General features: G+C 53.7%; 1 protein-coding gene across 8 annotated transcripts in view; it reads left to right on the forward strand.

Annotated features, from left to right (window-relative positions):
- Positions 1 to 6236: 6236 nt before the first annotated feature.
- The window catches only part of ARHGEF10L (Rho guanine nucleotide exchange factor 10 like), a 49295-nt gene continuing 30252 nt past the window's right edge, over positions 6237 to 25279 (forward strand). The window contains exons 1-8 of one of the 8 annotated variants that reach the window (XM_063417526.1): positions 6237 to 6384; positions 13875 to 13926; positions 16095 to 16361; positions 16581 to 16608; positions 17371 to 17456; positions 18544 to 18627; positions 20153 to 20331; positions 25009 to 25117. In XM_063417526.1, coding sequence (XP_063273596.1) covers positions 6277 to 6384; positions 13875 to 13926; positions 16095 to 16361; positions 16581 to 16608; positions 17371 to 17456; positions 18544 to 18627; positions 20153 to 20331; positions 25009 to 25117 — 913 coding nt within the window. In that variant the 5' untranslated portion in view covers positions 6237 to 6276. Of the gene's footprint in view, positions 6385 to 8731; positions 9464 to 9519; positions 9900 to 13874; positions 13927 to 16094; positions 16362 to 16580; positions 16609 to 17370; positions 17457 to 18543; positions 18628 to 20152; positions 20332 to 25008; positions 25118 to 25279 lie in introns of those variants that run through there. The other 7 variants (XM_063417528.1, XM_063417524.1, XM_063417521.1 and 4 more) reach the window with 7 other exon arrangements.

The raw sequence follows: 25279 nt of genomic DNA on the forward strand, positions 1-25279 counted from the left end.
TTTTAACCAGGAGAAAATTTCCTGGATAGCAAGGAGAGGAATTTGGGATGCCTTGGGAATTTGGGATAAATTTGGGGCTAAATTCAGAATATTTCACTGGAATACATTTACAATATTTTGGATTAAAATTCCAATATTTCACTGGGATAACTTTGGGATATTTGGGATTAAATTTGGAATATTTCACTGGGATAAATTTGGGATATCTCTCAATTTATGGCAATTTTGGAATAGGGCCTGAACCCACGGAATTCCCACAGAAAAACCCCCCAAATCCCCCCAAAATCTTTGGAATGAAGGAAAAGGGTCCAACCCCCCAGGGAATTCCTTACTCACGGAATTATCCCGGGAGCATCCCAGCGGCGCTTCCCAGGGAAACGGGGCCGGGTCGGGGATTTTCCAGGATTTCCTGGACTGGGAACGGGGCGGGATCCCAAAAAAATGGGATTTTCCCCCCAAAAGGCCGGGCTGGGATTTGTGGGCAGCCGGGAATGCCGGGACGGGCCGGGGCAGGCTGGGAGGAACCGGTTTGTGCTGGAGCTGGAAAAACTGGAAAAGCCAATTCCCGATTCCCGAGGGAGCGGGAGCGGCTCACCCGGGATAACCCCGGGACTGGGAGCTCTGGGAACGGGATCGGTGTCCCTGGATGGGGGATCCATAGGGATTGGGATCTCTGGGAATGGGATACGGTGTCCCTGAATGGGATCTCTGGGAATGGGATTGGTGTCCCTGAATGGGGGATCCATGGGATTGGGATCTCTGGGAATGGGATCAGTGTCCCTGGATTGGGATTTGTGTCCCCGGATTGGGATATCCATAGGGACTGGGAGCTCTGGGAATGGGATCTGTGTCCCTGGATTGGGGATCCATAGGGATTGGGAGCTCTGGGAATGGGATCGGTGTCCCTGGATTGGGATCTCTGGGAATGGGATTTGTGTCCCTGGATGGGGGATCCATGGGATTGGGATCTGTGTCCCTGGATTGGGATATCCATAAAGATTGGGATCTCTGGGAATGGGATCTGTGTCCCTGGATTGGGATATCCATAGGGACTGGGAGCTCTGGGAATGGGATTGGTGTCCCTGGATTGGGGTATCCATAAGGGTTGGGATCTCTGGGATTGGGATTTGCCTCCCCAGGGATGGGAATCTTTGGGAAGGGGATTTGCAGCCGGGCCCTGTGCAGAAATCCCGGGAAGGGGGAGGGGTTGGGAGCAGCCTGGGAATGGGGGCTGGGATTGGGATGGGATCGGGAGCAGCCGTGGGACACAGGGATGGGATCCATGGGATCTGTGGGATGCAGGGATGGGATCCATGGGATCTGTAGGATTGACAGATAAGATCTGTGGATTCAGGGATGGGATCTATGGGATTCTGGGATGGGATCTGTGGGATTCCAGGATGGGATCTGTGGATTCAGGGTTGGGATCTGTGGATTCAGGGATGGGATCCATGCCCGGCCCTTCCCAGGCTCCTTTTCCAGCCAGGCCGCAGCTCCAGAGGTTTTCCAGGTTTTTCAGGAATTTGGGAAGCTCCAGTTGACACAAACACGGGATTTTCCTGGGGATTGAATTTGGGATGGATCCAAGGCTGGGTTGGGCAGGGTTTGCTGGGAATTGGCCGGGAATCAGTTGGGAATTGGCTGGAACTGGCTGGAATTGTCTGAGAATTGTCTGGGAATTGGCTGAATTGGTCAGGAATTGGCTGGAATTGGTCGGGAATTGGTTGGGAATTGGTCGGGAATTGGTTGGGAATTTGGGGGCTTTGCTGGGAATTTGCTGGGAATTCCTTTGGAAGGAGCAAAGGCTGAGCTGGAGTTGCAGATCCACACAAATTCTGAGCTCTGCCGAGGGATTTGGGGCCAGAAAAGTGGGATCAGGGATCAGGGATCGGGATCAGGATCAGGGATCACAGATCGGGATCAGAGCTCAGGATCAGGGCTCAGGATCAGGGATTGGGATCAGGATCAGGGATCAGGATCAGAGCTCAGGATCAGGGCTCAGGATCAGGGATTGGGCTCAGGATCAGGGATCAGGATCAGGGATCAGGGTCTGAGCTCAGGATCAGGATCAGGGATCAGGCTCCGCCCTCTCCCGCATCCCACAGATCACATGGATCAATCCCGGTTTCCCCCCAGCCAGAATTCCTGGAGAGCAGATCCCGGGCACTCCAGGGGAGCCGTTCCAGAGTCCCCTTGGGAAGGGCTGCAGGGATTCCCAGGGAATGCTGGAATGTGGGAAACGGGAGCGAATCCCGGTGTTCCAGCCAGAACCATTCCCAGATCCCTGAAAAGGTGGGATACTGGGATATCCCCTGGGAAAGCCGCTCTGAAGCTTTCCAGGGAATGCCGGCAGGAAAGGGAACCCCTGGAGCGGCTCCAGCCCCACAATTCCGTGGATTCCTGGGAAAACCCAGGAGCTGAACTCCAAAATAGCCCCCAAATCCTTCGGAAAAAATCCTTTGGAAAAGTTGGGACATTCCTTGGGAAAGGTGGGAATGATGCCCTTAAAGCCCCACAATTCCATGGATTTCTGTACAAACCCTGGGTTTTAATGAAGAAATGAATTAAAACCCTCTGGAAAAGTTGGGACATTCCTTGGGAAAGACGGGAATGAGGCTGTTGAAGCCTCACAATTCCATGGGTTTCTGTGAAAACCCGGGGTTTGAAATTCCATGGGTTTCTGTGAAAATCCTTATTTTTAATGAAGAAATTAATTAAAACCCTCTGGAAAGTTGGGGAATTTCCTGGGAATGGCATCCCGAGGTTTGGATCCAGCAGAGGGCAGGCCTGGCCCCCACCCCAGCCAGGAATCCCCAAAATCCCGGGATTTCCAGGACCAGGGAATTCCTTATTAACAGAGATAATTAACATTAATGACCAGTGTTAATAAATGTGCATTGAAACGCTCTGCAGGGATTGGAAGGATTAATGAATATTTGAATATTAACACATTCAAATTCAATTTTTAATATTATCTAAAATATTAAATATTTACAAATATAAATTTAAATATTTAATTTAAAAAACATTTCTATATTACAATATTAAATATTTAAATATTTACAAATATATTTACAAACACATAAATACGAATTCAAAAGTCAATGTAAAGCTGGAAATAAAAATTTTAAGTACAAACATTAATGTCAATATAAATTTTAATTGAAACAGAAATATAAATACAAATATAAATGTAAAAATAAATAGAAATAAATAGAAAATACAAATAGAAATATAAAATATATAAATATTAATAAAATGCATGAATAATAGGGATAATTAATACTGCTGGTGAGTGTTAATCAATGTGCAATAAAAAGTTCAGTAGGGATTAGAAATGTTAATTAGATGTGCGTAAATGAAGAAATGCAAATATTAACGTGTTTGAATAGCTACAAGTGGGTACAAGTACAACTAGGGGTATATAATTAAATATAAACTTGAAAATAAATATAAACATAAATGCAAAAGTAAAGGGGAAAATGCAAATATGAAGACATATATGAAAGTATAAATGAAAATATCAATATTAATACAAAAGTAGAGAAATACAAATATAAGCATAAATACAAACAAGTATACAAATGCCAGCAGAAATATGGAGATATAGAAATATAAATGTATAGAAGTATAGGAATATGGAAATACATATAGAAATATAGAAATAAATATAGAAATATAAAAATGAACATAAAAGTATAGAAATATGGAAACATGGAAACATATAAATAAATATAGAAATATAAAAATAAAAATAGAAATATAGAAATATAGAAATGTAGAAATATAGGATTATAAAAGTATAGAAATATAGAAATGTAAGCATATAGAAGTACAGAAATATAGAAATAAAGATAGAAATACAGGAATAGAGAAATATAAAATCAAACATAAAAATACAGAAGTATGAAAGTATAGAAATATAGAAATATGGAAATATGGAAGTAAAAAAGAAATGAGAAATAGAAATAGAAATAGAAATAGAAATAGAAATAGAAATAGAAATAGAAATAGAAATAGAAATAGAAATAGAAATAGAAATAGAAATAGAAAGGTAAATGCACAAATAAAAGCAAGTATAAATGGAAATACCGATATTAGCATAATTAGCATAAATCCAAACCCATAGAAATACAAATATAAACAGGCACACAAAGCCACAAATACGAGTGTGACTAGAAAAAACAGAAAAACCAGAAAAATAGAGAAGAAATGGAAATTAATGAAAAGAAAAACACAAGTGTAAGTATAAAAAAGGAATAGAAAAATGAAAAAGGAATAGAAAAATGAAAAAAGAAATGGAAAATACAAAAGAAATAGGAAAATACAAAAGGAATAGAAAAATAAAAAATAGAAAAATGAAGAAGAAATGGAAATACATACATATAAAAATATGAGTATAAATATAAAGAAAGAAATAGAAAAATAAAAAAGCAATAGGAAAATAAAAAAGAAATGGAAAAATAAAGAAGAAATAGAAAACTAAAAAAGAAAGATAAAACAGAAACAGAAGCGAGCGCAGACAGAGGCGCAGCCACGAGCGCAGGGCAGGGACAGCAGCGGGAACCGGAGGAATGAGGGAGAACCGGCCCGGGAGGGAACCGGGACGGGAACCGGGAGGGAACCGGGGGGAGCGGCGGGACCCGCCCAGACCGGCCCGGCCCGGCCCGGAACCCGCCCGGGACCCGCCCAGACCGGCCCGGGACCCGCCCAGACCGGCCCGGCCGCCTCCCGGCCCGGCTCTGCAGGGATTTGCACAATCTGCGCCCGTTTGCGGCCATCTGCGGGAGGAGTTCAATCCCTGCGGAGTGACCCCATCCCAGATTCTCCATCCCCGATTTCCCTGGATCCAGGATCCACAGGCCGGATCCGATCCCTGTGGGAGTGACCCCATCCCAGATTCTCCATCCCCGATTTCCTTGGATCCAATCCCTGTGGCCTGACCCCATCCTGGGCTCTGCATCCCCAAATTCCCTGGATCCAGGATCCACAGGCTGGATCCAGTCTCTGTGGGAGTGACCCCATCCCGGGCTCTGAATTCCCGATTTCCTTGGATCCAGGATCCACAGGCCGGATCCAGTCTCTGTGGGAGTGACCCCATCCTGGGTTGTCCATCCCCAGATTCCCTGGATCCCAGAAGTGGGATCCGATCCCTCTGGGAATGACCCCATCCCGAACTCTCCATCCTCGATTTTCCCTGGATCCAATCCCTGTGGGAGTGACCCCATCCCGGGCTCTGCATCCCAGATTCCCTGGATCCCAGGAATGGGATCCGACCCCTGTGACCCCATCCCGGCCTGAGCACCCCCAAATCCCCAAATTTCCCTGGATCCCGGATCCGCAGGCCGGACCCAGTCCCTGTGGGAATGACCCCGTTCCCAGCTCTGCATCCCGGATTTCCCTGGACCCAGTCCCTGTGGGAATGACCCCGTTCCCAGCTCTGCATCCCAGATTTCCCTGGACCCAGTCCCTGCGGGGTGATCCCATCCTGGCTCCCCATCCCGTTTTTCCTGGATCTATCCCAGGCTCTGCCTGTCCCCCTTTCCCTGGATCCAGGATCCACGGGCAGGATCCAACCCCTGTGACCTCATCCCGGCTGGAGAATTCCCACTTTTCCCTGGATCCAGGATTCACAGGTCGGGTCCAGCCCTTGTGACCTGACCCCATCCCAAGATCTCCATCCCAAATTTTCCCTGGATCCAGCAACCCCTGTGATCCCATCCCAGTCTGAGCATCCCCAAATGTTCCTGGATCCACCCCAAGCTCTGCATTCCAAATTTATCTGGATCCAGGATCCACAGGGGGGATCCAATCCCTGTGTCCTGATCCCATCCCGGGCTCTGAATTCCCAATTTTCCCTGGATCCAAGCCCTGTATCCTGACCCCATCCCGAGTTCTCCATTCCCGATTTTTCCCTGGATCCAATCCCTGTGTCCTGACCCCATCCCGGGCTCTTCATTCCCGATTTTCCAGGCTGATCCAACCCCCCTTGCCGAACTTTCCCCGAGCCGGGAGCCGTCCAAGCCCCCCGGGATTCCCGGGATCCCTGGAACCCCCGGGATCCCCGGACACCCCCGGGATCCCCGGAGGAGCCGCTCCCGCTCCCGGCGCTTTTTTGGGATCATTTCCTTGTTCCGCCCGGCCCGGCCGCGGAGCCGCTCCCGCGGGAATTCCCCATCCCCAAATCCCAACTTTCCAATCTCCCTGCGGAGAGGCCGGGCTGGGTCGATCCCCGGTGGATCCCTGGATCCCGGGACGCTCGGCTGAAGCCCTGGAATGAATCCCTGGAATTTCAGGCTCGGCTGGAGCCCGGCCCCGCCCGGCCCCGCCCGGCCCGGCCCCGCCGCGCTCCGCAGGGGAATTCCCGGCGCGCTCCCGGCCCAGGTGAGCTTTTCTCGGGATGGGGGAGGCTGGAGCACCGGGAATGAGCCGGGAATGCGCGGGGGGGGGGCTCCGGACGGGCGGGTCAGGGGTGTGCGCACACCTGATCCCAAAAAAACACCGGGAAAGGGCTGGATCCACCCCCAAACACCGGGAAAGGGTTGGAAAAACACCGGGAAAGGGCTGGATCCACCCCCAAACACCGGGAAAGGGTTGGAAAAACACCGGGAAAGGGATGGATCCACCCCCAAACACCGGGAAAGGGTTGGAAAAACATCGGGAAAGGGATGGATCCACTCCAAAACACCGGGAAAGGGTTGGAAAAACACTGGGAAAGGGCTGGATCCACCTGAAAAACACCGGGAAAGGGCTGGATCCACCCCAAAACACCGGGAAAGGGCTGGATCCACCCCAAAACACCGGGAAAGGGTTGGAAAAACACCAGGAAAGGGTTGGATCCACCCCCAAAAAACTACAGGAAAGGGCTGGATCCCAAAAAAGAACTGTGGGAAAAAGTTGGATTCCCCCCTCCCCAAAACCAGGAAGGGTTGGATCCAAAAAAATCACTGGGAAAGGGTTGGATCCACCCCAAAAAAACACCAGGAAAGGGCTGGATCCCAAAAACAAAACTGCGGGAATGGCTTGGATTCCGAAAAAATACTGGGAAATGGTTGGATTAAAAAAAAACAAAAACGAAAACAAACAAAACAAAACAAACAAAACCACTTGGGAAGGTTTTGATCCCCTGCAAAAAATATGGGAAAGGGTTGGATCCCAAAAAAATCACTGGGAAGGGTTGGAGGATCCCCAAAATATATCTGTGGGAAAGGGTTGGGCCCCAACCCAAAAATTCACCAGGAGAGGGTTGGATCCCAAAGAACACCAGGAAAGGCTTGGATCCACCCCCCAAAAAAAGCTGTGGGAAAGGGCTGGATCCCAAAAATCCACAGGGAAAGGGTTGGATTTAAAAAAAAAAAAAACAAACCCAAAAACCCTCCCAAACCACCAGGAAAGGGTCGGATCCAAAAAATCCCGGGAAAGGGTTGGATCCCCCCCCCCAAAAAAAAACCTCTGGGAAAGGGTTGGATCCACCCAAAAAATATCTGTGGGAAAGGGCTGGGTGCCAAAACAAAAAACCACCAGGAAAGGGTTGGATCAAAAAAAAATCCATCAGGAAAGGGTTGGATCAAAAAAAAATCCACCAGGAAAGGGTTGGATCCCAAGGCCGATCCCTTTGGGATGGAGGATCCGAGGTCTGGAATTCCAGGAGTTTTCCAAGGGGCGGGAGCCATCCCAAAAATCAGGGGTCATCCCAAAAATCAGGGCTCATCCCAACAATCCTGGCCTCTGCTCCTCCCTGGCCTTTCCGGAGGAGGATTTTTGGGATGAGGTTCCCACATCCCGCCGGGAATCCCGGATACTGGGGGTCGGGAATGAGGTTGGAAAAAACCTGGGAAAATCACTTAAGTCCTAAAAAAACCTCTGGGAAAATCACTGTAATTCCCAGGAAAAATCACTGCAAATCCCAGGGTAAAACTCCAGGAAAATCTCTTTTATTCCCAGGAAAAAATTCCAGAAAAATCCATTTAATTACTGGGGGAAAAAAACCCCAAAACCAGGAAAAATCACTTTAATTCCCAGAAAAATCACTTTAAATCTCAGGAAAATCACTTTAAATCCCAGGAAGAAGCTCCGGAAAAAACACTCAAATTCCCAGAAAAAAAGCCAGGAAAATTCCCTTTAATCCCAGGAAAAAAACTCCAGAAAAATAGGTTTAATTCCGGGAAAAAAAAATGGGAAAAATCACTTTGATTCCCATTAAAAAATCACTTTAATTCCCGGAAAAAAACTCTTTAATTTCCAGAAAAAAAACCAACCCTCAAGAAAGATCACTTTAATTCACAAAGCCCCATGGACGCTTTTGCTGCTTCCCAAAAATAATCCGGGAAAGGTTTTCCCTCCCAAAACCGGGATGGGAGGGATCCAAATAAAGGGAAAATTGGGGAAGAGAAAGGGAATTTTTGGAAATAATGAAGGGATTTTTTTAGGGCAAATAAAGGGAATTTTGGGACCAAGGAAAGGAAGTGGGTTTGGAAATGAAAGGGAATTTTTGGCACCAAATAAAGGGAATTTTGGGACAAATAAAGGGAATTTTGGGACAAATGAAAGTGATATTTTTGGGAAAATCAAGGGAATTTTGGGACAAATAAAGGGATTTTTTGGCAGATGAAGGGGGCTATTTTGGAAAATAAAGGGGTTTTTTTTGCAAACAAATGGAATTTTAGGGCCCAATGAAAGGGTTTTTTTTTTTGAGCAAATAAAGGGAATTTTGGGGCCAATTAAAGGGAAATTTGGGAAAAGAAAGGGAATTTTGGGGCCAAATGAAAGGGATTTGGGGGGGAAAACAACGAATCCACGACGGGGTGCCTGAAATCCCTGGGGGGGTTTGGCTCCAGGATGGATTTTTGGGAGTTTTAAAAGGAATTTCCCCAGGAATTCCTGGAAAAATCCGCTTTGCCTGGGAATTCCGGGCTGGGGTTGAAGGGAAAAATCCCGAATTCCTGGGATTGGGAATCGGGGGAAGTGAATCCCGGGACACGAGGGGAGGGAAAGGAGGAGGAGAAGGAAAAGCAGGAAAAGCGGGAAAGGTGGAAGAAGGAGAAGCAGGAAAGGCAGGAGGAAAAGCAGGAAAAGGAGGAAAAGGAAAAGAAGGAAAAGGAAAGCGGGGAAAGGAGAACTGGAAAAGTGGAAGAAAGGAGGAAAAGCAGGAACAGCAGGGAAAGGAGAAGCAGAGAAGCGAGAGAAGGAGAAGCAGGAGAAGGAGGAAAAGCAGGAAAAGGAAAAGCAGGAAAAGGAAAAGCAGGGAAAGGAGAAAAAGCAGAGGAAGGAGAAGTGGAAAAGTGGGAGAAGGAGAAGCAGGGAAAAGAGGAAAAGGAGAAGCAGGGAAAGGAGAAACAGGAAAAGCAGGAAAACGAGAAAAGGAGAAGCAGGAAAAGAAAAAAAAAGCAGGGAAAGGAGGAAAAGCAGGAGAAGGAGAAGCAGAAGTGGGAAAAGGAGAAGCAGAAAAGCAGGAGAAGAAGAGGCAAGAAAAAGAGGAAAAGCGGGAAAAGGAGAAGCAGAAGAGCAGGAGGAGAAGAGGCAAGAAAAAGAGGAAAAGCGGGAAAAGGAGAAGCAGAAGAGCAGGAGGAGAAGCAGGAAAAGCAGAAAAAGCAGGAAGATGAGAAGCAGAAGAGCAAGAGAAGGGAAAACGGGAAAAGCAGAAAAAGCAGAGAAAGGAGAAGCGGAAAAGCGGAAAAAAGAGAGAAGCAGGAAAAGCAGGAACAGGAAAAGCAGGAAAAGCAGGAAAGCAGGGCAGGATCAGCGGCAGAGCGGGAGAGCGAAGCAGGAACAGGAGGAGGAGGAAGGGGAGGAAGGGGAGGAGGGACGGGCGCCGCCGTTCCCGGTCCCGGCATCCCCCGCTCCGCCGGCAGCGGCCCCGCCGGGCCCGGAGCGCTCGGGAACCGCCGCGGGCGGGCCAGGTCAGCACCGCCACCCCGCCCCGCACCGGACCGCACCGCACCGCACCGGACCGGACCGGACCGCCGGGACTGCCCCGGACCGGACCGCCGGGACTGCCCCGGACCGGACCGCCGGGACTGCCCCGGACCGGACCGCCGGGACTGCCCCCGCCACTCCCGGGCTGCCCCCGCCACTCCCGGTTCTCCTGCCCCGCCATTCCCGGTTCTCCTGCCCCGCTATTCCCGGTTCTCCTGCCCCGCCACTCCCGGTTCTCCTGCCCCGCCATTCCCGGTTCTCCTGCCCCGCCATTCCCGGTTCTCCTGCCCCGCCATTCCCGGTTTTCCTGCCCCGCTTCCCAGAAATCCCGCCCCGGATCCAGCCCGAGCCCCCGCGCCCGCCCCCCCCAAATCCCCGCTCGGAGCCCGCCCGTCCCTCCCCGCGGCTTCCCAAAAACCCAGCGGAAATCCCGGGATCCGCCCCGAAATTCCCGTTCGCACCCAAATCCATGGATCCAACCCCAAACCCATGGATCCAGCCCCAAATCCATGGATCCAACCCCAAACCCATGGATCCGACCCCAGATCCCGGGATCCAGCCCCAAAAACATGGATCCACCTCTAAATCCACATTTCCACCCCCAAATCCCAATATCCAGAGGTTTTCCTAGCCTTTCCTGCTTTTCCTGCTCCACCTTCCCAAAAATCCATCCCCAAACTCCGGATTGATCCCCAAATCCCAGATCCAGAGGCTTTCCCGTTGGGAAGAGCCCTTCCCTTCCCCCCCCGCTGCCCAGGCCATTCCTGTTGTTATTCCTGCTCGAAAATTCCCAGTTTTCCTCTAAAGGTTGGATTTAAAACCCTTCCAAGAAGCGGGAATGGGAAGGGAAATTCGGTGACTCCCGAATTCCTGAATTTCCGAATTCGCTTCCCGAATTCCCAAATCCCTGCGGGAATGCCGGCCCCTTTCCCAGTTTTAGGCGTTTTTTGGGAAGCGTTGGGTGCTGCAGGAATGGAACCTCTGGAATGTTTTCCCTCTTTTCCTTATTTATTTTTTTCCCTTTTATTTTTTAAGGAATTCTTTGGGGTTTAGGGAGAACAGCAGCTGGGAGGGAGCGGGATTTCCCCCAGAATTCCAGGGAAAACCACAGGGAACGCGGTTCTGGGGGGGAAATTCCTGATGTTTTGTGCTGGAATAAAACCAGGAATGAAACCCAGGATCCTGGGGAGCTCAGATCCATGGGGGCATCTCCTGGTGCGGATTTTTTTGGAAAAATAAAGGGAATTTTGGGACAAATGAAGGGAATTTTAGGGCCTAATGAGAGGGAGTTTTGGGGAAAATTAAGGGAAGTTTGGGGACAAATGAAGGGAATTTGGGCAATGGAAGGGATTTTTTGGGAAGGAGATTGATTTGTTTTCGGTTGGTTGTTCTCGGTTTTTCAGTCCCGGGTTTTTATTCCTTGGATCAGCAGTGGGACGGGGCTGATTCCTGGCCAATCCTGCCGGGTTGGATCCCGGATTCCCTCTGGGATGGATCCCGGATTCCCTCTGGGATGGATCCCGGATTCCCCTCGTGTTCCCAATCCCTGATCCGATCCCTGCGGGTTGAGGTGGATCCAGATCCACGGGAAGGGCTTGGGATGGATCCAGATCTGTGGGATGATCCTGCGATGGGTCCGGATCCATGGAATGATCCCAGGATGGATCTGGATCCCTGGGATGATCCCAGGATGGATCTGGATCCCTGGGATGATCCCAGGATGGATCTGGATCCCTGGGATGATCCCAGGATGGATCTGGATCTCTGGGATGGATCCGGGATGATCCCGGGGCGGATCCAAGAGCGGCTCCCCCTGGCAGCAGCTCCGGTGCCAGGGCTAAAAATATCCCGGGATAAAAATAGGCCAGGAGCGGGCGGGGCCGGGCCGGGGCTGCCGCGGGCACCGGGAACGGCCGGGAATGGCCGGGAATGGGGAGATCCCGTCCCTGGAGGATCCTGATCCTCCTCCCGCTTTCCTGGGTGATTCCCATGGATTCCTGTCCCGTTCATTCCCATGGATTCCTGTCCCGTTCATTCCCATGGATTCCTGTCCCGTTCATTCCCATGGATTCCTGTCCCGTTTATTCCCGTGGATTCTTGTCCCGTTCATTCCCATGGATTCCTGTCCTGTTCATTCCCACGGATTCCTGCTCCCGTTCAATTCCTATGGATTCCTCATTCCCACCTTTCCTCTCCTGCTTCCCGTTTTTCCTCTCCTAATTTATTTCCACAGATCCCTTGCAGCTCCCCACATTCCACATTCCCAAGGATGATTCCCCATCCCACATCCCTGGATTATCCTGAATCCAAATTTTCCCATCCTGCTTTATTCCCATGGATTCCTGAATCCCGCTTTTCCCATCCCACTTTATTTCCATGGATTCCTGCTTCCCAATTTTCCCATCCCGCTTTATTTCCATGGATCCCCAGCAGCTTCCGGGAATCCCCATTCCCAAGGATGTTCTCCCATCCCCATTCCCTGGATTTTCCCCTCCTGTGCGTTCCCACAGCTCCCCGCTGGCCTGATCCCGATTTTCCCTCATCCCGTGGGATCCCTTTGGCTCCCGGGATGTTCCCGCCCCAGATGATGCAGAAAACTCCGGAACGATCCCTGTTTCCCTTGGCTCAGCCCCGATCCAGGATTATTTTGGACACTTGGGATAAATCCGGCGCTGGGATAAATCGGGGCCGGGCTGAGGTCAGCGCTCCAAAGGGGAGTGACCTTTTCCCGGGATAAAACCGGGATGGGCCGCGATTCCCGCCGGGAGAAGGACCCGGAGCAGGAAGGGGCCGGATCCTCACCCCCATCCTGGGGTTTTTCCTGAGGATTCCCGACTTCGAGGCTTTTCCTGGAGCCGGCGCTGCAGAAACCGGGAATTCCCGAAGTCCCGGGAACGCCGGGCCCTGGAGCTTCCCTGGGGTTTTGGGGATTCGTCGCCTGGTTTTGGAGGATTCTTCTCCTGGGACTTCGGGAATTCCTGTCCTAGTTTTTGGGAATTCATCTCCCATTTTTCTGTGGATTATTTCCTGGTTTTTTTTCTGGATTCATCTCCCGGTTTTTGGGGATTCTTCTCCCGGTTTTGGGGGATTAATCTCCTGGGATTTTGGGAATTCCTGTCCCCTTTTTTGGGAATTCCTCTCCCAGTTTTTTGTGGATTATTTCCTGGTTTTTTGTGGATTCATCTCCCGGTTTTTGAGGATTGATCTCCTGGGTTTCGGTGGACTCTTGTCCTGGATTTCTGCCTCCCTCTGCACCCACAGGGAACATTCCCAGGTGGGGTGACCCAGGAATGTTCCCGCTCCGGGACGAGAATTCTCGGATCCCAGATCCTGGATCCCGGCCTTTTCTCGGGATGTTTCCCCGGGATCCTCCCTCGGGAGCGCTTCAAGGCTCCGGCCTTGCCCTTCCCGGTGCCCTCTGGGCGCTCTCGGTTTCCGGGCGGAGGCTCCATCGATCCCTGCATCGATCCCGGCCGGATCCCGGCGCTTCCCGCCCTTCCCGGGGTGGGATCCGCAATTCCCGGGATGAATTCCATTCCCAGCTCCCTTTCCGAGCCGGAGCCGGGGTTGGATCCATCCCGCTGGAGCCTCCCGGTGCTTTCCAGGGCTGCCTCTGGGCCTGAGCCCCTTCCCCAACCCTTTTTCCCGCTTTCCAAGCCTTTCTCCTCTTTCCCAACTCTTTTCCCCCTTTCCCAATCTTTTATTTTCTGTTTCTCAAATTTTCTCCCATTTCCCAACCCTTTTCCCCCTTCTCCAACCCTTCCCCCCTATTTTCCAACCCTTTTTCCCCTTTCCCAACCCTTTTCCAGTCCTTTTTTTCCCTGTTTGCAATCCTTTATTCCCTGTTTTCCAACCCCTTTTCCCCTTTTCCATCCCTTTTCCCCCTTTCCCAACCCTTTTTCCCCCATTCCCAACCCATTTTCCCACTTTTCCAACCCATTTTTCCCTGTTTTCCGCAGGAACGCCCCTGGGCCGCCCCCGCCATGGCCTCGCCCCCCCCGCCCGCAGTAGGTACTGTCAGCCTCGGGAATTTGGGAATTTGGGGAATTTGGGGACTGGGGCAGCCGGGCCGGGGCGGGAGGGAGGGAGCAGCACCCGGGGAGCCCCGGATATCCCAGCCAGAGCCTCTCGGGGTGGGAAAACACCGAGGGCTGCGGGATTTGGGGTCTGAGGGGCGCTGATCCCGTTCTGTCCCTGGTTCTGTTCTCCTGATTCCCTGATTCCCCATTTCCCTGTTTCCCTGATTTCCCATTTCCCCATTTCCCTGGTGTCTCTCCCTCCCTCCATTCCTGGTCTCTGTTCCGTTCCCTTCCCTCTCCCTCTCCTTCCCTCCCCTGCTCTTCCCTCTCCCCTGTGCCCTTTCCATCCTCCCTCTCCACCCTCCTTCCCTGTTTTTCCCCATCCCCCTTCTCGTCTCCTCCTCCTCCATCCATTTTTCCTTCTCCATCCCCCTCTCCCTTCTTGTCTCTTCCTCCTCCATCTCCCTCCCCTCCCTCCTCCTCCTCTTCCTCCATCCTCCTTTTCCTCCTCAATCCCCGGCCCCATTCCCCTCCCTCTCCTCCGTCCCCTTCCCCTCCCTCCTCTTCCATCCCCTTTTCCATCCTCCATCCCCATCCCCTTTCTCTGTTTTTCTCCATACCTGTTCTCCTGGTTCTCCATCTGCTTTTTTCTCCCTCCTCCATCTCCTCCCTCCTCTTGCCCTTCATCCTCCTTCTCCTCTTCCCCATCCCATCCCATCCCATCCCATCCCATCCCATCCCATCCCATCCCATCCCATCCCATCCCATCCCATCCCATCCCATCCCATCCCATCCCATCCCATCCCATCCCATCCCATCCCCCTTCTCCCTCCCATTCCATCCCATCCCATCCCCCTTCTCCCTCCCATTCCATCTCTGTCCTCTTCTATTCCAACTCCACCCACTGTTCCTCCATCCCCTCCGTCCTCCCTTCCTTCCCTTCCCTTCCCTTCCCTTCCCTTCCCTTCCCTTCCCTTCCCTTCCCTTCCCTTCCCTTCCCTTCCCTTCCCTTCCCTTCCCTTCCCTTCCCTTCCCTTCCCTTCCCTTCCTTCCCTTCCCTTCCCTTCCCTTCCCTTCCCTTCCCTTCCCTTCCCTTCCCTTCCCTTCCCTTCCCTTCCCTTCCCTTCCCTTCCCTTCCCTTCCCTTCCCTTCCCTTCCCTTCCCTTCCCTTCCCTTCCCTTCCCTTCCCTTCCCTTCCCTTCCCTTCCCTTCCCTTCCCTTCCCTTCCCTTCCCTTCCCTTCCCTTCCCTTCCTTCCCTTCCCTTCCCTTCCCTTCCCTTCCCTTCCCTTCCCTTCCCTTCCCTTCCCTTCCCTTCCCTTCCCTTCCCAAACCTTCCCTTCCCAAACCTTCCCTTCCCTTCCCTTCCCTTCCCTTCCCTTCCCTTCCCTTCCCTTCCCTTCCCTTCCCAAACCTTCCCTTCCCTTCCCTTCCCTTCCCTTCCCAAACCTTCCCTTCCCTTCCCTTCCCAAACCTTCCCTTCCCAAACCTTCCCTTCCCTTCCCAAACCTTCCCTTCCCAAACCTTCCCTTCCCTTCCCTTCCCAAACCTTCCCTTCCCTTCCCTTCCCTTCCCAAACCTTCCCTTCCCAAACCTTCCCTTCCCTTCCCTTCCCAAACCTTCCCTTCCCTTCCCAAACCTTCCCTTCCCAAACCTTCCCTTCCCAAACCTTCCCTTCCCAAACCTTCCCTTCCCAAACCTTCCCAAACCTTCCCAAACCTTCCCAAACCTTCCCAAACCTTCCCAAACCTTCCCAAACCTTCCCAAACCTTCCCAAACCTTCCCTTCCCAAACCTTCCCAAACCTTCCCAAACCTTCCCTTCCCAAACCTTCCCTTCCCTTCCCAAACCTTCCCAAACCTTCCCAAACCTTCCCTTCCCTTCCCAAACCTTCCCAAACCTTCCCTTCCCTTCCCTTCCCAAACCTTCCCAAACCTTCCCAAACCTTCCCTTCCCTTCCCAAACCTTCCCTTCCCTCTCTCCCGTCCCGGTTTCCGCTCTCCCGTGCCCATTCCATGTTTCCCGTGCCCATTCCATATTTTCCATGCTCATTCCGTGTTTCCTGTGCCCATTCCGTGTTTCCTGTGCCCATTCCATGTTTCCCGTGCCCGTTCCATGTTTCCCGTGCCCATTCCGTGTTTTCTGTGCCCGTTCCCGGTGCAGGATCCCCCCCGGATCCCCCCGGCTCTGCGGGGATGGAGGAGCTGGGCCAGGCCTTCGCCTTCGAGGACAGCGAGGAGGAGGAGGAGGAGGAAGGGGAGGATTCGGGGGAGGATTCGGGAGCCGATCCCTGCCCTGATCCCGGTGCCAATCCTGATGCCAATCCCGGTGCCAATCCCGGAGCCGATCCCGGTGCCAATCCCGGAGCCGATCCCGGTGCTGACGTCGCTCTCCAGGCACCCCCACGCCGGCGGCGCCCGCCCAGCTCCGGTGAGGAGCGTTCCCAGTATTCCTGTGTGGAATTCCCGGTATTCCCATTTGGAATTCCTACACATTCCCATGTGGAATTCCTGGACATTCCCATGTGGAACTCATTCTCATGTGGAATTCCCAATGTGGAATTCCCGGTATTCCCATGTGGAATTCCCGGTATTCCTGGTGTATCCCAGCAGTGCCGACACCGTCTCTCTTTGCTTTCCTTCCCTGCAGATGGGCTGGGGCCGGAGACCCAGGAAGGGTGAGTGGGATTTGGGGCATTTTTGGGGATTTCCAGGGAATTTTTGGGGGTTTAGTGGGATTTTGGGGAGTTTGGGGGGTTCTGGTGACATCTGGGGGAGTTCAGTGAGATTTGGGGGAGTTCAGTGGGATTTCTTGGGAATTGGGGGTTCTGATAGGATTTGGGGCAGTGTAGTGGGATTCCCATGGAATTTTGGGGGTTCTGGTGGGATTTGGGGGAGCTTCCTGGGATTTCCAGGGAGTTTCCTGGGATTTTGGGGTGTTCCGGAGGTTTTGGTGGGAATTCCGGCCGTTCCGGTGGCAGTTTGGGTCCCGTATTGGATCTTTGGGATCCGTCCCCTCCATTCGATGTCACTGCTGCTGCCGTGCCTCAGTTTCCCCCCAACTCCTCCCCATTCCAAGGAGCTCCAAGTGGGAGAACTCTGGGATTTTGGATCTTTTCCGTCATCCTTAAAACCTGGGATCCCCCAGATCCAGGAAGGAGCAGATGGGAGGAGGGGGGGAATTCCTTATTTTGTTCCTGCCATAGGAATGGGGCGGACAGGGGGGTGGGAGATCCAGGGAGCACCCGATCCCGGGGGATTTGTGCCCGATCCCGGGAGATTTGTGCCCGATCCCGGGGGATTTGTGCCTGATCCTGGGGAATTTGCCCCGATCCCGGGGGATTTGTGCCTGATCCCGGGGGATTTGCCCCTGATCCTGGGGGATTTGCCCCGATCCCGGGGATTTTTCCCTGGAACGTTCCCTGATCCTGCCCTGGCAGGATCCCAGAGCCGGTGAGCAACGGCGAGGCCGGAGGAGATTCCCAGATCCGGACCCGCACCTGGAAGAGGGAGAGCATCTGCCGAGGTGGGGAGAAGCTGGGATAACCCTGGATAACCCCTGGGATAACCCTGGATAACCCTGGATAACCCTGGATAACCCTGGGATAACCCTGGATAACCCCTGGGATAACCCTGGATAACCCCTGGGATAACCCTGGATAACCCTGGGATAACCCTGGGACAACCCTGGATAACCCTGGGATAACCCTGGGATAACCCTGGGATAACCTTGGATAACCCTGGATAACCCCTGGAATAACCCTGGATAACCCTGGATAACCCCTGGGATAACCCTGGATAACCCTGGATAACCCTGGGATAACCCTGGATAACCCTGGATAACCCTGGATAACCCCTGGGATAACCCTGGATAACCCCTGGGATAACCCTGGATAACCCTGGATAACCTGGGATAACCCTGGATAACCCTGGGATAACCCTGGATAACCCTGGATAACCTGGGATAACCCTGGATAACCCTGGGATAACCCCTGGGATAACCCTGGATAACCCTGGATAACCCTGGGATAACCCTGGGATAACCCTGGATAACCCTGGGATAACTCTGGATAACCCTGGATAACCTGGGATAACCCTGGATAACCCTGGGATAACCCTGGATAACCCTGGATAACCTGGATAACTCCTGGGATAACCCTGGGATAACCCTGGGATAACCCTGGATAACCCTGGATAACCCTGGATAACCCCTGGATAACCCTGGATAACCCCTGGGATAACCCTGGATAACCCTGGGATAACCCTGGGATAACCCTGGATAACCCCTGGGATAACCCTGGAATAACCCTGGGACAACCTGGAATAACCCTGGGACAACCTGGAATAACCCTGGATAACCCCTGGTGGGTTAAGGGAGGTTTCCCCATCCCGTTGGGATCCTGGGCTGCTGATCCCGATCCCGATCCCGATCCCGATCCTGATCCCGATCCCGATCCCGATCCTGATCCTGATCCTGATCCTGATCCTGATCCTGATCCTGATCCTGATCCTGATCCTGATCCCGATCCCTTTCCCGATCCCTATCCCAATCCCAATCCCAATCCCAATCCCAATCCCAATCCCAATCCCGACCCCGCTCCGGGCTTTTCCAGGGGAGCGTTTCTCCTTCCCGGAGGTGGAGGACGAGGTCATCTACGACGACGTTCCCTGCGAGGGCCTGGACGTGGAGCAGGACGGTGCGGAGCTGCCCCTTCCCGCTTTTCCAGCCGGGAGCTGCCCCTTCCCGCTTTTCCAGGGCCCCCCATCCCATTTTCTGTCAGGAAGGGGAATCCCGTCCTCCAGGGGGCTGTGGGATGGGAATAACTGGGGAAATCCTGGGATTTGGGAGGGGTGGAGCCTCCCCCAGACGGGCTGCAGAACCCCCAGGGTTCCCAAAATCCCTTCCTTCCTTCCTTCCTTCCTTCCTTCCTTCCTTCCTTCCTTCCTTCCTTCCTTCCTTCCTTCCTTCCTTCCTTCCTTCCTTCCTTCCTTCCTTCCTTCCGCCCTTCCTTCCTTCCTTCCTTCCTTCCTTCCTTCCTTCCTTCCTTCCTTCCTTCCTTCCTTCCTTCCTTCCTTCCTTCCTTCCTTCCTTCCTTCCTTCCTTCCTTCCTTCCTTCCTTCCTTCCTTCCTTCCTTCCTTCCTTCCTTCCTTCCTTCCTTCCTTCCTTCCTTCCTTCCTTCCTTCCTTCCTTCCTTCCTTCCTTCCTTCCTTCCTTCCTTCCTTCCTTCCTTCCTTCCTTCCTTCCTTCCTTCCTTCCTTCCTCCCTTCCTTCCTCCCTTCCTTCCTTCCGCCCTTCCTTCCTCCCTTCCTCCCTTCCTTCCTTCCTTCCTCCCTGCCTTCCTGCCTTCCCTAACCCATTCCCATTTCCCTTTCCCAGCTGATTCCCAGTCCCAAACCCCTCCTGGATCCCTCCCTCCATCCTGGCACGCTCCCAGCTCCCTTTCCAACAATCAAACCCCAGAATTCCTGTGGCTTGGGAGTGTGGGGGAAAGTGGGAATCCAGCGGGAATTGAGCAGGAACCCAGTGGGAATGGAGCTGGAATACAGTGGGAATGCAGTGGGGATTGAGCAGGGATCCAGTGGGAATCCAGCAGAAATGGAGCGGGAACAGAGCAGGGACAGAGCGGGAACGCAGCAGGAATGCGGCGGGCACGCGGTGGGACTGGAGCGGGACGATGCAGCGGGGGCAGAGCAGTTGTTGCAGTGGGCACAGACTGGGCTGTTGCAGCAGGAATGCACCAGGCCCTTGCAGCAGTGTTGCAGCGGGATGCAGTGGGCTATTGCAGCAGCAGTGCAGGGAGCCATTGTAGCAGGCTGGTGCAGCACCAGTGCAGCGGTGGGTGCAGCAGTGTTGCAGCAGGCAATTGCAGCGGCATTGCAGCGGCGCTGCAGCAGCGTTGCAGTGGCTGTTGCAGCAGCGTTGCAGCAGCGTTGCAGCTGCGTTGCAGCAGTGCAGCAGCAGTGCAGTGGCTGTTGCAGTGGGATGCAGCAGCGTTGCAGCAGCAGTGCAGCAGCAGTGCAGCAGCAGTGCAGCAGCAGTGCAGTGGCTGTTGCAGTGGGATGCAGTGGCTGTTGCAGCAGCGTTGCAGCAGCGTTGCAGCGGGCTGTTGCAGCGGGCTGTTGCAGCGGCTGTTGCAGCGGCGTTGCAGCAGCGTGGCAGCAGCGATGCAGCAGCGTTGCAGCGGCGTTGCAGCAGCGTTGCAGCGTTGGGCGCGTTGCAGGCGCGGGGCTGATCTACGCCGAGGTGCAGCGCGGGGAGGGGACGCGCCTGGGGCAGGACCTGGGCTGGAGCTCCAGCGAGTTCGAGAGCTACAGCGAGGGCGACTCCGGGGACGAGGCGCCAGCGGGGGCCAGGAGGGACAGCGGCAGCGGCAGGGCCCGCGCGGCCTTCCAGCCAAAGGTACCCCTCCCTCTGGAATTCCTGTCCTTCCCTCTGGAATTCCTGTCCTTCCCTCTGGAATTCCTGTCCTTCCCTCTGGAATTCCCATCCTTCCTCCCTCTGGAATTCCTGTCCTTCCCTCTGGAATTCCCGTCCTTCCTCCCTCTGGAATTCCCGTCCTTCCTCCCCCTGGAATTCCCATCCTTCCCTCTGGAATCCCCATCCTTCCTTCCTCTGGAATTCCTGTCCTTCCCTCTGGAATTCCCGTCCTTCCTCCCTCTGGAATTCCCGTCCTTCCTCCCTCTGGAATTCCCGTCCTTCCCTCTGGAATTCCCGTCCTTCCTCCCTCTGCAATTCCCGTCCTTCCCTCTGGAATTCCCGTCCTTCCTCCCTCTGGAATTCCTGTCCTTCCCTCTGGAATCCCCGTCCTTCCTTCCTCTGGAATTCCCATCCTTCCCTCTGGAATCCCCATCCTTCCTCTGGAATTCCCGTCCTTCCCTCTGGAATCCTCATCCTTCCCTCTGGAATCCTCATCCCTCCATCCCAAGGTATCCATCCTGGGAATTCCCATCCTCCCTTTGGAATTCCCATCCCTCCCTTGAAGTCCTGATCCCTCCCCAGGTATTCCTCCTCTGGAATTCGCATCCCTCCTTGGAATCCTCATCCCCCCAGCCCAAGGGATCCCTTTGGAATCCTGATCCCAGCTTTTCCTGGGATTCTCCTGCATGGAGGCACCGGAGCATCCCGCAGATGCTGCTGCGTTTTTCCTGGAATTTTCTTTGCATTTTCCTCCTTTCCCTTTTGTTTTCCTCCTGCTGGAGCCTCTCCCTGCCTTTCCCTGCTCCTGCTGCATTCCCTGCTCCATCCCAGCTGGAATTCCAGGATGATTCCTCCCGTTTTTGATCCTCTCCCCGCCTTTCCCTGCCGCTCCTGCACTCCCTGCCTGCTCCCAGCTGGAATTCTGGGCTGCTGGTGCCTGTTCTGTGCTGCTTTCCCTGCTCCTGCTGCACTCCCTGCTCCATCCCAGCCGGAATTTTGGGATGATTCCTCCTGGTTCTGATCCTCTCCCTGCCTTTCCTGCACTCCCTGTTCCATCCCAGCCGGAATTCCGGGCTGCTGCTGCTGCTCCCTGCTCCTTTAGGGTGATTCCTCCTGTGTTTGAGCCTTTTCCTGCTGCTCCTGCATTCCCTGCTCCATCCTAGCTGGGAATTCAGGATTTTTGGAATGATTCCTCGTGGTTTTGATCCTCTCCCTGTCTTTCCCTGCTGTTCCTGCACTCCCTGCCTGCTCCCAGCCGGAATTCCAGAATGCTGCTGCCTGTTCTGTGCTGCTTTCCCTGCTCCATCTCATCCAGAATTCTGGGATGATTCCTCCTGGTTTTGATCCTCCCCCCACCTGTTCCTGCTATTCCTGCACTCCCTGCCTGCTCCCAGCTGGAATTTCGGGATGATTCCCCCTGTGTTTGATCCTCCCCCCACCTGTTCCTGCTATTCCTGCTCTTCCTGCCTGCTCCCAGCTGGAATTTCGGGATGATTCCTCCTGTTTTTGATCCTCTCCCTGCCTTTCCCTGTTATTCCTGCACTCCCTGCTCGATCCCATCCGGAATTTTGGGATTTTCGGGATGATTCCTCCTGGTTTTGATCCTCTCCCCACCTTTCCCTGCTGCTCCTGCACTTCCTGCTCCATCCCAGCCGGAATTCCGGGATGCTGCCGCTGTCCCCTGCTCCTTTGGGATGATCTCTCCTGTTTTTTTGCATTTGCTGCTTCCCTGGATCTCTGCTCCGCTCTCCCGCTTTGCTTTGGGCTCAGCTCTCTCCCGACTTCCATAAACTCAAGGAAAAATGCGCCAGGACTAAGCGGGAGCTCCTGGCCCGGAGAGTTGGGGGGAAGGAAATGCAGGAGCTGAAGCACAAATCCGATTGGAAGGTACCGATCCCGTCCCGCTCCCGAAATTCCCAACGTTCCCCTCGTGGGACGGATCCGGGCTGGGCTCGTCCCGTTCCCAAAACCGACCCGGAGCTCCCGAGCCATCGGAATCCAGGGATTCAGGGATTCAGGAAGGAAAGAATTCAGGAATTCGGGACTTTGGGAAGGCATTCAGGAGGGAATTCAAGAATTCAAGAATTGAGTGATTTAGGAGTTCAGGAAGGAAAGAATTTGGGAATTCAGGACTTTGGGAAGGAATTCAGGAAGAAATTCAGGAATTCAGGAAGAAATTCAGGAATTCAGGAAGGAATTCACAAAGGAAGGAATTCAGGAAGGAATTTAGGAGTTCAGGAAGGAATTTAGGAAGGAATTCAGGAAGGAATTCAAGGATTCACAAAGGAAGGACTACAGGAATCCAGGAAGGAATTCAGGAATTAAGGAATTCAGGAATTCAGAAATTCAGGAAGGAACTCAAGGATTCAGAAAGGAAGGAGTTCAGGAATTTGGGAAGGAATTCACAATGGAAGAAATTCAGGAATTAAGAAATTCAGGAATTAAGAAATTCAGGAATTCAAGAAAGAATTTGGGAATTTAGGAGGAAAGGAGACAAGTAGGGAAGGAAGGAATTCAGGAAGGAAGAAGAATTTTGGGAATTGTGGAGCCTCAGGGCAGAGCCTTTCCCACCCCATCCCATCCCGGCCGGTATTCCATGGGGTAAAACGCCAGGATTTGGGGCAAAACTCCTCCAGGATTTGGGGCAAAACTCCAGGATTTGGGGCAAAACCCCGGGATTTGGGGTGAAATGCTGGGATTTCAGAAGGCCCATCCCCCTTTTCCTGCTCCCCTGTCGGTCCTGGCGCAGGCGAGGCCGGAGCCGCTCCCGCCTCCCTTCCCCGCCCTGCTTGGCACCGGCGCTGCTGCGGATCCACGGCGGGATCCACAGGGATCCGGAGGGATCCACAGGGATCCGGAGGGATCCACAGGGATCTGGAGGGATCCCAGAGCCCTGGCCCTGTGCCTGCTGCTCCCGGCTGCGAGGACAAACAGGGAATGGCGCTCCAGGGATGTTCCCAGGGGCCGGATCCAGGATGGGATCCTGGGGCAGCCTGGAGCTTCCCAATCCCAGTGATGATCCCTGAGATCCCTGCGATCCTGGTGAGGATCCCTGAGATCTCTGTGATCATTGTGATCCCTGTGATCCTGCTGATCCCAGTGATCCCTGTGATCTGTGATCCTGCTGATCCCAGCGATGATCCCTGAGATCCCTGTGATCCTGGTGATCCCAACGATGATCCCTGTGATCCTGGTGATCCCTGTTATCCAGTGATTCTGGTGGTCCTGGTGATGATCCCAGTGACCCCTGGGATCCCTGTAATCCTGCTGATCTCTGTGATTGTCCTGGTTCTCCGTGTGATCCCTGTGATGATCCCTGCAATCCTGGTGATCCTGGTGATGATCCCAGTGATCCCTGCCATCCCTTTGATCCCTGTGATCTGGCTGATCCCAGTGACACCTGTGATGATCCCCCTGATCCTTGTGATCCCTCAGATCCCTGTGCTGATCCCCTCACTCCCTGAGACCCCGGTGACGTTTCCTTTGATCCCAGTGATCCCTGTGATGATCCCTGTGATCCCGGTGATCCCAGTGATGTTTCATTTGATACCTGCCATCCTGGTGATCCCGGTGCTGATCCTGGTGATCCCTGGATCCCTGCACTGATCCCTGGATCCCTGTGCTGATCCCAGCACTGCTCCCTGTGATCCTGGTGATCTCTGTGCTGATCCCTGCACGGATCCCTGGGCTGATCCCATGATCCTGGTGCTGATCCCTGCGCTGATCCCTGGATCCCTGTGCCAACCCCTGCAATCCCTGCACTGATCCCCACTATCCCTGGATCCCCAGGCTGATTCCTGTGACCCCTGGATCCCTGTGACCCCTGGATCCCTGGGCTGATCCCTGTGATTCCCGGATCCCTGTGATCCCTGCAATCCCTGCAATCCCTGCACTGATCCCTGTGATCCCCAGATCCCTGTGCCCATCCCCGCGATCCCAGGATCCCTGTGCTGATCCCTGTGATCCCAGGATCCCTGCATTGATCCCCGTGATCCCGGATCCCTGTGCCGACCCCTGCACTGATCCCTGTGATCCCCAGATCCCGGTGCCCATCCCCGCGATCCCTGGATCCCTGTGCTGATCCCTGGATCCCTGTGCTGATCCCTGGATCCCTGTGCTGATCCCGGCGATCCCGGGATCCCTGTGCTGATCCCCGGGATCCCTGTGCCGACCCCTGCACTGATCCCTGTGATCCCTGGATCCCTGTGCTGATCCCCGTGATCCCTGGATCCCTGTGCCGACCCCTGCACTGATCCCTGTGATCCCTGGATCCCTGTGCTGATCCCCGTGATCCCTGGATCCCTGTGCCGACCCCTGCACTGATCCCTGTGATCCCTGGATCCCTGTGCCGACCCCTGCACTGATCCCTGTGATCCCTGGATCCCTGTGCCGACCCCTGCACTGATCCCCGCGATCCCGGGATCCCTGTGCTGATCCCAGCGATCCCTGGATCCCTGTGCTGATCCCTGTGATCCCTGGATCCCTGTGCTGATCCCTGTGATCCCTGGATCCCTGTGCTGATCCCTGGGATCCCTGGATCCCTGCACTGATCCCCGGGATCCCCGGATCCCGGTGCTGATCCCTGTGATCCCCGGATCCCTGTGCTGATCCCCATGATCCCCGGGATCCCTGTGCCGACCCCTGCTCTCGGTCCCGCAGGTGTCGCAGCTGATGCGGGCGGCGCGCAGCGGCACCAAGGACGGGCTGGAGCGCACGCGCATGGCGGTGCTGCGCCGCGTCACCTTCCTGCAGCGCCGCGACGGCGCCGGTGAGTGCCGGAGCCACCGCACCGGGATCACCCCGGGAATCCCGGGAATCCTGGGAGCCCTCAGCCCTGGGAATCCCGGGAGTCCTGAGCCCTGGGAATCCCTGGGAATCCTCATCCCTGGGAATCCTCATCCCTGGGAATCACTGCCCTGGGAGTCCTGGG

Source organism: Prinia subflava, chromosome 21, assembly GCF_021018805.1.
Source record: "Prinia subflava isolate CZ2003 ecotype Zambia chromosome 21, Cam_Psub_1.2, whole genome shotgun sequence".
Classification (NCBI taxonomy): Eukaryota; Metazoa; Chordata; class Aves; order Passeriformes; family Cisticolidae; genus Prinia; species Prinia subflava.